Raw genomic sequence first — 14,793 nt, forward strand, 5'->3', positions numbered from 1 at the left:
TTTGGCTTTTATACCACGTGACTTAAAATGGCCCAAAAACCTGGTCATATGATTGATACGTAAACATGAAGCTACCTTGACGCAGGCGAGGTGCAGCTTAAACTGGGGGAATCGTGATGTGTTATTTTTAATAGTAAGCGTTTTAAAGTTTTTAACCACTGCAAGCAAAAAGGGCAGAAGAACGCCGCCTGGCTCCGGTGGCATGCTGGATTTTGGTTATGGTTTAACGTGCATCAGCAACTGCTAAAATATCTCGCCAGCTATCAAGTAATATGGTCATTTGTACATTTTTTGTTCTGACCAGTGCTAATTCTGCTAACCGGCAAATTGCAATAGCTGCATATAGTTCAATTGGTCATAAACCTTTTACATGCAGTGTCTGTCTGTAGTGATGTATAAAAACATAAAATGTGATTAAAATGTTTTTTTTTCTTGCTTAAATGACTGACCTTTAGGATTAATATTAAAGCATTGAAAGCAGACTCTTCTATTATCTAAAATAGTAAGCCAAATGTGGATCGTTATGAAGCTGTCACAATTGTTGGTGCTGACATTAAATTATATTAACTAGACCGCTAAATTTAATTTATATACTGAAAATTGTATATTTTTGCTGCCTATATATTGAAATAAATAGCCATGATAGCTAACCTTTATTTCTCAAGGTAGTTAGCACTTTGTTTAAATATGTAGGATTTCCTTAAAGACAGTGTTTAATTTATGCTTACTGTGGACATTCGCATCCAGTCATTGCCATTTGACTTATATATTCACTGGATGATGCCACTGATGCAATGCATTTTCAATCTTAAAACTTCCATTTTAGTTTCAAATATGTACACTAATGTATGTGCAAAAATCCATTTATTTTTAGTTGTAAACTTCCAGGTTCTTATTCGGTATTACTTAATTAATGTTTTAAATAGTTATCTATTTTTATAATTTATTTTAAGAAATATGCCTTTGGGATGGACTGTTATTAGAACTGGGTTGTTCTTTGGTCTGATGTGGATAAAAAGGTAGGGAATTTTACAGAACCTAATCAGAGCCTTTCATATGTAATTTAATTCATATCAAAGAAATATTCCTTGCCCTAATTTTATGTCTACTTTAAGTAATATTTTTTATATATTCGTGATGAATGCCCACTTAAGATATTCTTTTTAGCGTTCACTATTATAACAATATCATAGTTTAATATGCATTTAAATATACACAAAATAGCCACATTTGCAGAAATGCATAACACTGCTTTGGAAATCGGAACGTACAGTGAAGTAAAGTAACCCAAGCAAAAGTTAGTATTTACTGCAGAATTGTCAGTCTCAGTAGGGAGTCTTGATCCTGTATAACTCTAAGCCTTGTGGAAGCAGGGCTGCTGGCACGACTGGCAGACCAGAAGGACACCATGGACCTAATTGAGAGAAAGCCCAACAAGTGGTGGACAGAGACTGACACTTTCACCATGCTGGCCTTGATTGAGGAGTTGGACCTAGTGCATGAACTTGACAAAAAACGCCAACGTAACGATTCGCACTTCCGCCGCTTACGCCACAGTCTAGCAAGGAGGGACATCCATTTTAGCGTGAACCAGATTCGCAATCGGTGGAAGAGTCTCAAACACAAATACCGCAAGATCAAGACTGCTGGATATCGCAGCCCAGCGGCCCGCCTCTCGGCCATCGAGTCCTTCCGTTACTTCAAGAAGTTGGACCGCATGCTGGCTCAGAGGCCCAGGGCGTCTGGTCAGGTGGAGGCCACTGCAACAAGTCATAACCTGGTGGTGCTCTCCACCTCTGACGTGGAAGATCACACTGACAGTATATCTGCCATTTTTTTTTTAATTTATCAATAGCATTCGGTATAAGGACGCTAGTAGTGCTGTAATGACATAACTTACTTTTTTACCATTTTCTGGGGTTTGGTATTTCAATGTTTAACTGATAGTAGTTGCATCAAGTCAAAACAGATGGTCATGTAAATAGAAAGTGATTGTTATAAAGATTGGATGCTTTTATGTACTTAAGTGTGACGAATTATTCCCATGCTTGCTTCTTAATGCATATTTAACAATGCATTCATAAAGGCCTGAGGTTCCAGTGGATAAAACTATATAGAATGCCCTCCATTCTCACTATTTATTTCCTATCCTGGTTATTTTCTAGTTTTTTTGCCCTCTAAAAATTTTTTGTCTGCGTTCGCTTTGGGTGATTGTAGATGTCTGTCTCTTATAGGTGATGTTCCACAGCCCTGTGCCACAACACATTGGCAAACGGAATTCCCTGGACCTGAGGGAGATAGTGAGGAAAGTAAAGGACAGCCTGATGAACCTGTTGACTTTAAACCACCCCACTGGGACATTGGCACAGAGGAGGTGGTAACTTTGGGGTTGTCAGGGGAGTACCTGTATCCAGTGAAGACTGAGCCACATCTGCTGTCTTCTTTAGGTGTAATGGAAGGTGCTAGAGACTCTTCAAGCTGCAGCCCAAAACACTTTTCAGGTGAGTGTTTGGCTTCTGTCAGTAAGTAACAAAGCATTAGATGTTAAAAATGCAAAGAATATTCTCTTGGCAGCTGTTACATGATAAAGTGAATTGCGTCGCACATAAAATTAATGTACTGTAACATATGTAAAACACACAAAACCATGCAGCAGCATGAATAATGTCTGTCAGTAAGGACACAGTGTCACTGCTCTATACCATAAATTATGTAGAAATAATCAGCTACAAGAGTGGCTACATTGTCACTGATCATGTTTTCTGCAGTGTTTAATTGCAAACTTTTCACAGCAGCACTGTGTTACAAAGCTGACTGGGTTGCAGTGTGCTGATTAATTTGCATTTAATTGTGCTATTAATATCTCAGATGGTCAGTTCTGCAAGAAATTGGTAATTGCATAATAAAATTGATATTGTCTTTAAGGAGATTAACTCCTCAAATAAAATGCACATTATTATCAGTATTATCAGTATTATTATTTTTATTATTATTATTGTTGTTGTTGTTACTGTTGTTAAGTTTTTGCATAATTTTATCAACCTTGGTACATGTCCTGCTGTAGGTGGGTTTGAAGATACCAGCAGCCTGATCCTCCAGCAACTCACAATTCTCAATCACCAGCTTGGCGAGCAGCTAGCTGAACAAAAGGCTTTCCACTGTAGCATGCTGGGCCTTATGGATCGGCAGATCGAAGTCTTGCAACAGCTGTCAAAATCTGCTAGGGAAGCTCCACCCGAGGAACTTGGTGAGCGAGACGCTGTCATCAACCAGCAGGTTAACGATGCGCTAGTTCGCATCCTTAGAGGTGTGGAGCAAGCCCACGTCCAGAGACTAGCAACATGCCCATCAAAACCTTCCGCCTCTGAACCAAACTCATCTTGGACAGTCTCTCTCTTAGAGGTTCACCAGGGATCTTCCACAACTGAAGAAAATTCTTTGTCTGAAACCTTGGATGGTAAGACAACAGCTGTGGGACAATCTGATCCCTCTGGTGCTTCTGAACAACTTCCCCCTTTATCCCGAAGAGGTGTTTAGATAAATGGGGTATCATTTATGTCTCAGCACAAATGAGGTTTACCCGACAACTCATTTAGTTTCTTTTGTCCTTAGTAATTAACTATCCATATGTCAGTTGAAAGAGGGTTTAGTGTGCGGGGTATGAAATTACTTGATTTCCTGAGTTACGTATTCAGTTCTTTGTTTTAAATGAGCTGTTACTTTAAAAACAATCACAATTCAAATCAAGTTAAACTGAAAGTGTTATTCAGCTTTCTGAAAAAATACTTTGAATGCATCGATATAACGGCGATTGTAGTAAAGATTTGTAGTAAAGTACGATGATGAAAAGTATGAAGTTTGAGAAAGTTCATTTGGCATTTTTTTTCAGTACCTTTAAGGCAACTGAGGGCATAAAATTCAGACAAAAGAAAAATCGTTTCAGATTCTTAATATGCCCATTTGTATCATTAAATATATGACCTTATATTAAATAGTTTCAATTGTAAGATATACCCTTAGTTTTAGTGAGGAAAAAATCTTTTGTATTTTGATTGTTTTGACTTTAGTTGTGTAACGTGATGTTAATATAAAGTACATCATACAGTATATTGAATGTCATTGAAAGGAATATAATTTAAACTGTTACATTACTTACAGGTGAAAGTTAACATTGAATTCTAGTTTGCCTATTGGAGCATATTCCTCCCATAAGAACCTTGCAGTACACTGGTTTTAACTGTTGAAAGCAGCATGAAAAAATATGCATTTGTTGTCAGTTTTTAATTTACCCAGATTAATTGTATTTATTAATGATTCCAAAGATTACAGGACAAATTTAGATTTTTTTTTACCCTCCATCTAGTCTGTGTACTAAGAAGTGAAGGAAAAAATGTTTGTACTGTAGAAACACAATGACACCTAAAATTGGCAGGCATGATATTAAATAAAATGAAATATTTTTGCGCTATTGCTTCCTATAGTATACTGTTATTGACTTTATTTTACAGTATATTGATTCATCCAAGTTTTCTCTTTATTATTAGTGATACATTTCCTTTGCTGCTGTGCATATGTACAAGATTGTGTCTCTGTGTCCTTATGTATATAACATGTTCACAACAGGAATAAGAGACAATTTTAGTGTTAAATCGTTTTGACTATAGTTTGACCGTAGTCATTACTCCTAATGAGTCAATATTTTAAATGTCTGAATTGCAACACTTCAGCGAGAAATCAACCCCAGACTGTAGTCTAGCCCAAAACCGAGTCAGTCAAATAGAGTTCCGAAACATTTATTATAATACTGTTATAGGTAACCGTGTATTTTATGTATTTCATTTCTGAAGGCTTTTAAGAAAATAAAATATTGCTCACAGTTCAGGCCTTCAAACTTTTTAGTCTGACTGATTTTTTTTCCTTTTTATAGGTGATGGAATTGAGAGGGATGCTGTGAAAGATATTGTTTTGTATTTTTGGTTTTTGCATTATATATGTGAAAAAAACAAACCATTTTATGGATGTACTAGGCAGGGACTTTACACTGTCCCCCACCAACTATAGGAAGCTTATCAACAATAGTAATTTAAACATGTTTTTTGTCTTAATGCTCATTTTGGAAAGGCTACATTATTGCACAATAATAAAACAATGCACCAAAAACACACAAGCTTAACGGAAATGTGCACGCACATTACTTTTCCCATGTACTTAGCATCACTGTTTGTGGAATTCTTAATTCTTTGTGTTAAACTAAATGTAATTAAACACATAATAAGGCATGACAAAAAAGGATTTTTGTACTTTGATACCCCTGTCTGCTTCTACTTCACATGCAATTTATGCGAACAAAGCAACATTTAAGAAGATGGCTGAGGTAGGTGCTTCAAAGCCGAAAAGTGTAAGTACGGTTTGACAACCATTATTTGAAAAGCTATTAAAACTTTGCATTGACATGGATAATGAACATAATGCACCTTCAGGCAATTTGATAGCTCAGCAGAAGGCAAGTTTCCCGAAGAGGAAGAAGACAATGAAAGATGTCGAATATAAGGGTGGTTTCCTAAAAAAACAAGCAAGTCAAGATTTTAGCATTTTCCTGTATGCCCATTTTTTTATTTTTAAAACACAATATACTTTATTGATCCTTAGTGGGAATTCATTTGCATACAGCAGCAAGGTGTTCAAGTGGAGAAACACATAGTGCAAGAACAAAGACAACGTACAAAGACAATGTACAAAGACAATGTACAAAGACAATACAGAGCTGCACACAACAAAACACCTGAGCATCCTTAGAAAGTAGAATGTAGAAAAATAGCGACTGGTCTCTGGGCCTCCTTGCAATGCCAGAAGTCCACCACCAACTCCTTTGTCTTGCTGATGTTGATCTGCGGGTTGTTCTCCCTACAGCACGACACAAAACCCTTTGTAGTCTCCTGTATTGTAACTCATCTCCATCAACCAACACTAGACTTGACACTAGACATATGATACATGTCAGACGTACAACATAACTGCTGTAACCTTTGCTTTACCAGTGACCATACGATACAGGAGATAGTAATAACTACAGTACATTTTCCATACAGCTACTATGGTATAATAAAGAGTCACTTAAAATTCATGCATCCAGCATCCTATGATGCAGCTTATCACCCAAGAATATTACGACAGTCCTTCCAGTATCACAACCCTTTAATCTTTCTATTAATGAATTTGCTATTCCGTTCTGTAATGTCATCCCATGGTTCCTGTAAACATATATTGGCATATTATGGTGTATTTTACCCATGTCAATCATGCGTACACATTCGGTACACACTTTTCGGTATAGATGGGTACTGCCATGACAAATGCTATTGTTTTTCTTATATGGTTATGCGATGATGCAGCAGTACCAGCATTCTCGACTATGTGAATAAATTTCATGGGTAATGTTCATTCCACTAGTGCCTTTGACATACACAAATACCTTCCTTGTAGTATTGTTTTCCACACAGGTTCTATTGTCAGTTGACACCTGTACCCACCTGTCACGTTTGCATGTGTTATTTCTGGAATATGTGCCGATGACATTGCGGATCAGGCAGTTCTTTCAGGATGTCTTGGCTCTATTTGGAGTCGTACCAGTTCAGTTTAAGCAAACGCACGGAAATTTGCTCTAAAACCTTTCCTTCTACTTCACACCATGTCCTGTACCATTCTTTGCATATAAAATCTGCTAAAAGGCGACTAACAAAGTCCTGCCATGACCTCCACATTAAGAGCTATCTGTGCTCATATCTAATGAACCATTATTTCTGTTTCATTACCATAATGAATATGCTCCTGAAGAAAACATTCTTTGTATTTGCAACCATAATGTTAGTGTAATTTGATTATTATTATGCAAATAGTTCCTCAAATCAAATATGCCTTCCAAGTGCCCAAGTATGCTTTCGTTCCCACTTCATGGCTGTCCTAATTCCTCCCATTCTCTCTGCATTAGGTTATCAGAAGGCTTACTTAAGGTAGTATTATCTTTACGAAGATCTATTGTGTATTGATCCATTGCAATTGTTAAGAATCCCCATCATTTGGCACCTTAGAAGACAGCTTCTCACATTTTTCTCCTTACTTATTCCACACCAAAGTTACGCTCGCAGCTCTCAAATGCATTGATGCACATTTGGCTGATAATTATAGGGTAATATAATAATTTTCTTTCTTTGCATTCATCTTTGTCCTCACCATTACCTGTGTCATTCCCCATCAGGCCTGCAGAGCATCAGCATTGTTCTTGTCTGATGGAGGACTTTGAAATTGTGCAATTTCGTTACGTTGTAGTCCTTGTACCTGAGGCATGCTGCTTTGTTGTGCAACTTGCATTAGACCATTGTGCTGCAGTTAGCACAAAGATCCGGATAAGTCCTCTTTGATGGCTTCTCCTCTGCTTCATAGTTTGCACAGATCATGCCCTGGAAAACATCAAGCGCAGTATGTATTTTTATGTCAGCGTAACATCTTGGATTGTATACAATTTGCAGTGATCGGCATGGAAACACTGCGAAAACAGAAACTGTGAATTTAAATGGATGGATGATCTAATCTCCAATCAGATGTATTTAACTGGCTTCTCCTTTCTTCAAACTCTCGTGTACACATTATCAGACTCTTTCTCAAACACTCATTCGCTCTCTGCACATGGAAATTTCATTGTGTGAAAAGTATGATTGTGTGTAAGAGGGTTTAACAGTGTATATGAATGAGAGCTTGACAGTGTGTGAGAGAAGTATGAGTATCAGCAATTTTGATGAATCTAGTTTCGATTCTGCATAATTTTAATATACTGCATTTGGTTGTTTCATCTCAGAGGTTACACAGTTACTAATAGCTCAGGGACTAATGCAATTTCAATATGCCTAACTAATTCAGCTGAGAGACTCTAAGGCAATAGTTAGCATGTGTAATTAATTCACCTTAGGGACTGATTCAATTGCAGTATGTCTGATAGACTCAACTCAAACGTTAGAAAGACTTAATCGTAATGGACAATACGCTTCTGTTGTAGTGTCGGCTAATTCTTGTAGAAATTGACTTGCAATAGAAAAAACTGGGACAACAAACTAATCAAAACACTAGTTTTAAACTGGTTAGGAACAATAATCATCAATAAAAACACAGAGATCAACCATATAGCTGCGTAACACCCTTGCGTTACACCCGTATAAAACAAAGCCAAGAGTCCAAGTAGTACATACCCTGCAGAAGATACACAGATCGTGAGAAGGAGGAGACTGTGGATTATAATTAATCTCACAATACCATACTGGAGTTCTGGATACAGAGAGACTCCTCAGTAAAAGCTGCATATTACATGTGTGCAATATAATGTAATTCAGTCAAGTCGGTGGTTGGAATTCCCAAGTTTCAAAACCTGAGTTCTGAGCTACACCAAATGTAACAACCAACATGGCTGACTGCCGTAATAAGTTTTAGTAATATATCACATTATGATTATTGCATAAAAAGGAACTATATGATTTTATAAGTTATGAATTGTAGACATAGAATAGTGTATAATAGCACAAGCATGATTACAAAGGATTCATAAATTAAAAAGCGCATGTACAGCTGTGTTTGTTCAGCAATGTTTCATTTCAGTAAGCTAGGCTAGAGCTGTCTATGGAATGTTAAAGCTAAATTGTTAGCAATATTTGCGATGCTTTTTGACATCAGTCTGCATGCATAATCAGTTTTGTTTTGCTTATAGAGTGTTTGTTGCTATGTAAGACAGGAAAGATCACTCTGTATGGTCATGTGATTATTTGTCATTCACTCTGATTGGCCCGGCGGAGGCTGCCATGTTGTCTGATGTCATGGCACCCATTTCTTGGTCAAGTCGGGATATGCGAAATTGGCTCAAGTTTCCCAATTCCACAGTACATTTTCAAGTACAAGATAGGACATTTTCCAAGTTGTCTGGATTACAGCAACTATGTTATGTCTACTTACTGAACTCTAAGTGAATGATGATATCCCCATAACAAATAATAAATTGCAATCCGCATTGCCTAAAAATGACCTGAAAGCTGTTACTATGTTGTGGTCTTGGTAACCTCTACATCTCCTTTTTGAACCTATCAGGTTCCTCAACATATTGATTGCATTTGTATTCTGATAACACTCACAATGTGAAGTTGTCATCTATACTTGCTGCCCTTCCAGGAAGGCCTGTAACATTGTATGTTTATGCTTTTTCAGTCTCTACATGCCTCCTCTGGCCATTTTAGCAAGGCTTTGCCGTATATTAAACGGCACACTCCATGACTGCAGGTTATCAGTATAACCTTAAACTTCTGTCAGGTATAAACTTGCACAACACACCCACAGTGGTGGCATTTTCTCAAGGACACGGTGTTAAAATTTGGGAAACCCTGCTGGTGTTCTCATCAAGGACATTTTTAACATCTCCGGCGATGTTAAAAACGATGTAGCAAGCCAGTTATACTCACAAGTGGGATTCTTACTGGGTTCATTGGTCTGTAGAAGACAAGCGCATTTTGGAATTAAGTGCTTGGTCAGTTTTCTCCCTTACATAAAGAAATGTAATTGTCTTAAAAAAAAAAAAAAAACAATGTTGTATCTTCTGCCCCTATTTTTCATTCGTTGTCCCATTTCCTGACATGCTCAGCAAGGAATCCACTTGCACAGTCTCTCACCAATGTCCTACAGGACTCTCCCCAACAAAGTTCTGCATGATGGTGCTCATGGGAGGTAATACGCCTCAGACAGGCTGGATGGTGCCTTTTAGTGGTGGTGAGTGTGAAAGAAATTACCCAGCTCCCAAACACTCGGTCAATCACTTACCTGACCAGATAGCTAGTGCAGCGACTTCCTTATCAGATGATTTCCCTGACTCTCCCCCCAAAAAATATTATTCACTCTCATTGTCTGTATCCAGATCATCAACCTAGAACACTGGGGCATCATTAGGACTTTTTCTTACACTCGTGTATCAGTTGAGACTGGGGAGACTCTAAATGGACCATGATTAAGGCTTGAGAGGCTGCAGCAAGAGCTGTAGCTAGAAAGCAGTCAGTGTCCGTCTTGGCGGCGACCCTAGGACCTGCTGGCGGACACCTGTGGTGAGGGAAGATGTCAGGTTTCGAAAGGAGGGCTTCTTGGCTTGAAAGCTACTGGCTGGCTAGAAATGCTGAAGCGAGGGCAGTCACAGAAGCCAATGCTCATATATCGGAGGATTGTGGAGATGTTATGGGAAACGGACAAGCGATCTCAATCATTCAGTGCTTCAGGAGGGAGAGAGAGGACCTTGTTTAGGCTTTGTTCGGCTGGGGCAGGGAGGTGCTGCCCAATTCTGGTTATATTGTTCAGCATTGCCGCTGGAATACGGGGTGCAAGGGCAACAATTTTGTGTTATTTGGCTCCTGTATGAATGCAGTGAGAGTCGCATCCACATCATTGGCAGAAAAGCGAAGCTGTTTAGAGTGGGTGTCAGCCAATCGGAAGGATGCTTATTGTCTGCACTCTTGTTTATGATTTTAATAGGACCGCAGGACAATAATGATGCATCAAAGGCCTATCGAAGAATTAAAATATTAGAACGAGTTATCACTAGAAGAGATACAGACTATGAATTATGTTTTGGAAGAAGCTTCTGGTTAATTAAATTCAAATTCAAAGTAAAACAACACACTGACATTGTAGCAGCTCTTGAAGTTGTTGATTCTACCAGGATTCCGGATGCACATTATCCAAATTTGAAGTACAGTAGGTAATGGAATTTTATTATGCATGATGTGAAAAGACCACCCATGATCCTCCCTGGGATAAGAGTTTGGTGTATGGATGGATGACGTAAAAAGAAATAATATATATATATTTTTTATTTAACAAAAAATAAATATATCAGTCCTAGAAACCAAAGAATCTCATTGTTTCCAGAATCCCTGCTTTTAGGTCTCATATGACCCCATGAATAAGAAATGTCAAAACATTAGTAACCTTGTAATAGACAAAAAGCAGCAATCCTTTTTGCAAGACATTTTCATGAGTGTAACTTTGTAAAACAATACAACTACAGTAATTGTATGTTACAATGTTCAATATGTCAAATTAACACTAATATTCTCTTTTATATCATAGGTTAGTAGAGTTTTTAATATTTGTGCAAATTGGTTAACATTTTTGGGTATAGACATCTGCAGATATTTAGCCTACAACTTAAATTGTTGTTTTGCTGCATGGATGCGTATATTAATGAAGTTGCACCAGAGGGGTCAATAACATGCAATGAGCGGTTAAACTCACTACTGAAATGTGACTTCTTCCTGCAGTTAGGTGAATTGGTGTCTCTACATCTCCCTTTGTGTGTGTCGGTGCCCTGCAGTGGGAGGTTCTCCTGGCTCGTGTCTTGCCTGCCTGGGATCGGTTCCAAGCTCCCCATGACCCAGTACCAGATAAGTGCTTTTATAAAGTATGGATTCATTTCATGACTAGGAGAAAATTATCAGCCACACCAGCAAAACAAAGCCTCTAAAAGGTAATTTTTTTAAGATTCTAGATTATTATATTTGTTCCCAGACTACCGCGAATCCATAGCAAGAATGGAAACAGTTTAAAAGCACATGAAATGACTGCTGTGAAGTCACAGAGACACATAATTGAGTATTTGAGTGATTGTGCAGTTACAATACAAAAACAATTCTATTGTGTAGAGGACCAAAAAAAGTTAATTCAATATTCCCTGAGAACATTGTAAAATTGCAATTTTGGTGTGCTATCACTCACTCCTTTTTAACTAATTCACATTCATTTAGGTTTTTGCAGAATTGTCCACTGTATGATTTCAACCCTTTTAGAGAAACATTCAAGAATTCAATCAGCTTCCTTCACTTTCTACTCAGGTCAAGTCAGGTCAGTTCAGCTTGGGGGGGCATACACTGGGACAGTATGTTGCCACTCCCACTAAACAACAAAACACTTTGGGATCACAGTTGGCAACCCCCCAGGCCAAATATCCCCAGGTATTACATGGACATCTCCTTGGCCTAATCAAGTCTTCATCCCAGGTCATGGGAGAGCGTCCAGGTCTCACAGTCGTACGGCAAAACAAAGAGCATCAGGACTCTAAAGACTTGGACCTTCATCCCCCTACAAAGATATCAGGAGCATCACACACCCCTTTCCAGCGACCTCATGACCCCCCATGCTCTCCCACACCAAGGTAAGTGAACCTCTCAACGTGGTCGACATTCTCTGCACAGACAGACAGACTGCTGATAGCTGTGCCCAAGAGGTCATTAAAGGCCTGGATCTTGGTTTTTATCCCGGCCACTCGCAAGCCCAGACACTCAGACTCCTCGCTGAATCTCTTGAGAACCCTGATCAGAGCCCCCATTGACTTTGCAAAGATCTCAGCATTCAAGATCAGTAAATCTTTCCTTACCAACAAATGCCCCACAGCCACTGGACCCCACAACCCTTTCAGTCCATGCAAGCAAAGAATAAACTAGGAGCAAGATCACACCCTTGACAATCCCCAGAATCAACGGGGAAGAATGCAGAGGTTCTGCCTCCACTCTGTACAACACTCATAGTACCAGTGTTCAGGCCAGCCATAACATCCAGCAACTTCGGGGGGGTTCCTGCAAAGTCTCAGGAAGTCCCATTCGGCAGCTGAATCAACTGAGTTGAACACAAAAATCAACAAAGGCTACAAAGAAATCCTGCCAATATTTGCATTTGCACTCAATGAGAACTTTCAATGCCAGGATGTAGCCGTGGTAGACATCTTAGGTGTAAAACCAGACTGCTCTGGTCACTGGTGGGCAAGGAAGTGATTATAGATCCTCTTGAGGATGACACCAGCAAGGATCTAAGCCAGCACTGAGAGCAGTATTATCTCCCTCTAGCTTCCTATTCCAAATTTGGACAACTAGTCCTGTTTTCCCGTCAATTAAGATGACGCCCATCTCCCATATAGAAGAAAAGATATTGCTTGCAATGCCAGGTGGACAACCTTACTACCAGCTTGGAAAAGTTCACCCCGGATACCACAGATCCCTGCAGCCTTTCTTACCCCCCAGCTGATTCACAACCTGTGCAATCTCAGTGAGATTGGGTGGTTCGCAATTAATCAGAGAATGAGTCTCAAAAACTGTTGACCCAGAGATGTCCAACAAGTCTGTGGTTAAAATGCACAAACTGGGCACTTCTGTAGACTCTGCAGTTCTGTAGGAGCCTCCAGTGTCTGTCCACAAGGATGTGGTCGATCTCCTTTACTGCACCACCAGTACTGGGTTACAAAGTCCAAATATGCGGCTCAGGGCAGCCAGCGACCTGCAGCCCCTGACCTTGACACAATCCCCATAGCCAGCCCTGTCATTGCCTGTGGTCATATTGAAGTCACCCATGACCAAAACAGTGCCACCTCCTGGGCATCCTTCACTGAGCAAATTTGCACATAAAATGTCTCCATCATCAAGAAATTACTAGTCTTGCTCTGAGTATACACAGAGACAACAGACTAGACATCTAGGGACTGTGTTAGCCAGAGTCTTATTATACGCTCTTTGAAAGGAGTGATATCAGACACCATCGGGAGGAGCCGATCCACCACAGCGACAGCTACTCCCTGAGTATGGCAGCCGTCAGAGCGACAAGACCAATGATAGGTACGCCCACCTACAGGAATCTGGCCACTCCCAGGTCTGAGGACCTCTGAGAGTGTCGGCTCTGAAATGTGGAGTTTATGAAGGTCCTCTGACAACAGAGGAAGATGGTCATCATGCCTGAGAGACAAAACGTTCCACACACCTACTCGGAGGGGCCACCTCAGATTAAGACCCGAGTGCTGCTGTGCAGTGGGTAACGACTAGATAGATATCTAAATGGAACACTTCAGGTTAAACACATTTGTAAGGAGAAACAGAGAGAGAGAAAATAAAGCTGAAATTAATTATCAGTTTGGGTAGCAGAGTTGCTAAGTGGGCCACACTGGTACCTCACACCTTCAGGGGAAAGGCTTAAATCCCACCTTCACTCTGTGTGTGGGAGGTTTGCCTGCCCTTCCCATGGTATACACATGTTCCCTGGGTACTTTGGTTTCCTTCAATCTATTGCCCATAGTGTGTGTGTATGTGTGTTTTTATGTATGCATATGCCCTGTAATGTACTGGCAACCCATCCAAGGTATACCCCAGCCTTGTGCCCAAAGCAGCCTCTGATAGGCTCCAGGTCCCCTGGGTGGAAAATGGTTGGATGAATTATTCATATGAAGATATCAGAAGCAACTGATAAAACTAAAATGTACTGCTTGCATAAGTATTCATTCCTGACACCTTAGTATTCGGTACAGTCTTTTGCCACAATGACAATTTCAGTCTATTAGTGTAGATATATAATAGCTTTGAACATTTGTTTGGAATCATGTTTGCCCACTTTTCCTGAAAGACTGGTACCAGCTCAAGTAAGTTCTTTGGACTGCAGTTTTCAAAGCATGCCACAGATTCTTAAAGGGATTGAGATCAGGATTGGAACTATTATGTTCATCTTGTTTCCAGGCCATTCCAGTGTAGCTTTGGTTCTGTGTTGTGGATCACTGTCTTGCTGAAAGATGAATTTCCTATTAAGCTTCAGTTTTTGAGGACTTAATCAAGCTCCTCTACATTACTGAATTTGTAATCTGTGCCATCTATTGTTGCTTAATTTCTGACAAGATTACCAGTCAGTGCTTATGAGAAGCTTTCCCACAACATAATGTTGCCACCATCAAATTTCACTGTAGGGATT

The 14,793-nt window shown here is 39.5% G+C and overlaps 1 protein-coding gene across 2 annotated transcripts; it reads left to right on the plus strand.

Moving 5' to 3' along the window:
* The first annotated feature begins 57 nt into the window (after positions 1–57).
* si:ch211-116o3.5 (uncharacterized protein LOC325902 homolog) lies at positions 58–4,876 on the plus strand. 2 transcript variants are annotated; one of them, XM_048981750.1, is made up of 4 exons: positions 58–267; positions 1,374–1,820; positions 2,235–2,501; positions 3,065–4,876. In XM_048981750.1, the coding sequence occupies exons 2-4, from the start codon at positions 1,409–1,411 to the stop codon at positions 3,535–3,537; spliced, it is 1,152 nt and encodes a 383-aa protein (XP_048837707.1). In that variant the 5' UTR covers positions 58–267; positions 1,374–1,408; the 3' UTR covers positions 3,538–4,876. The 2 variants fall into 2 exon arrangements, with proteins under 2 accessions (XP_048837707.1, XP_048837708.1); XM_048981751.1 differs by having other exon boundaries at positions 80–133.
* The last annotated feature ends 9,917 nt before the right edge of the window (positions 4,877–14,793 follow it).

The sequence above is a fragment of the Brienomyrus brachyistius genome, chromosome 17, assembly GCF_023856365.1.
Source record: "Brienomyrus brachyistius isolate T26 chromosome 17, BBRACH_0.4, whole genome shotgun sequence".
Lineage (NCBI taxonomy): Eukaryota > Metazoa > Chordata > Actinopteri > Osteoglossiformes > Mormyridae > Brienomyrus > Brienomyrus brachyistius.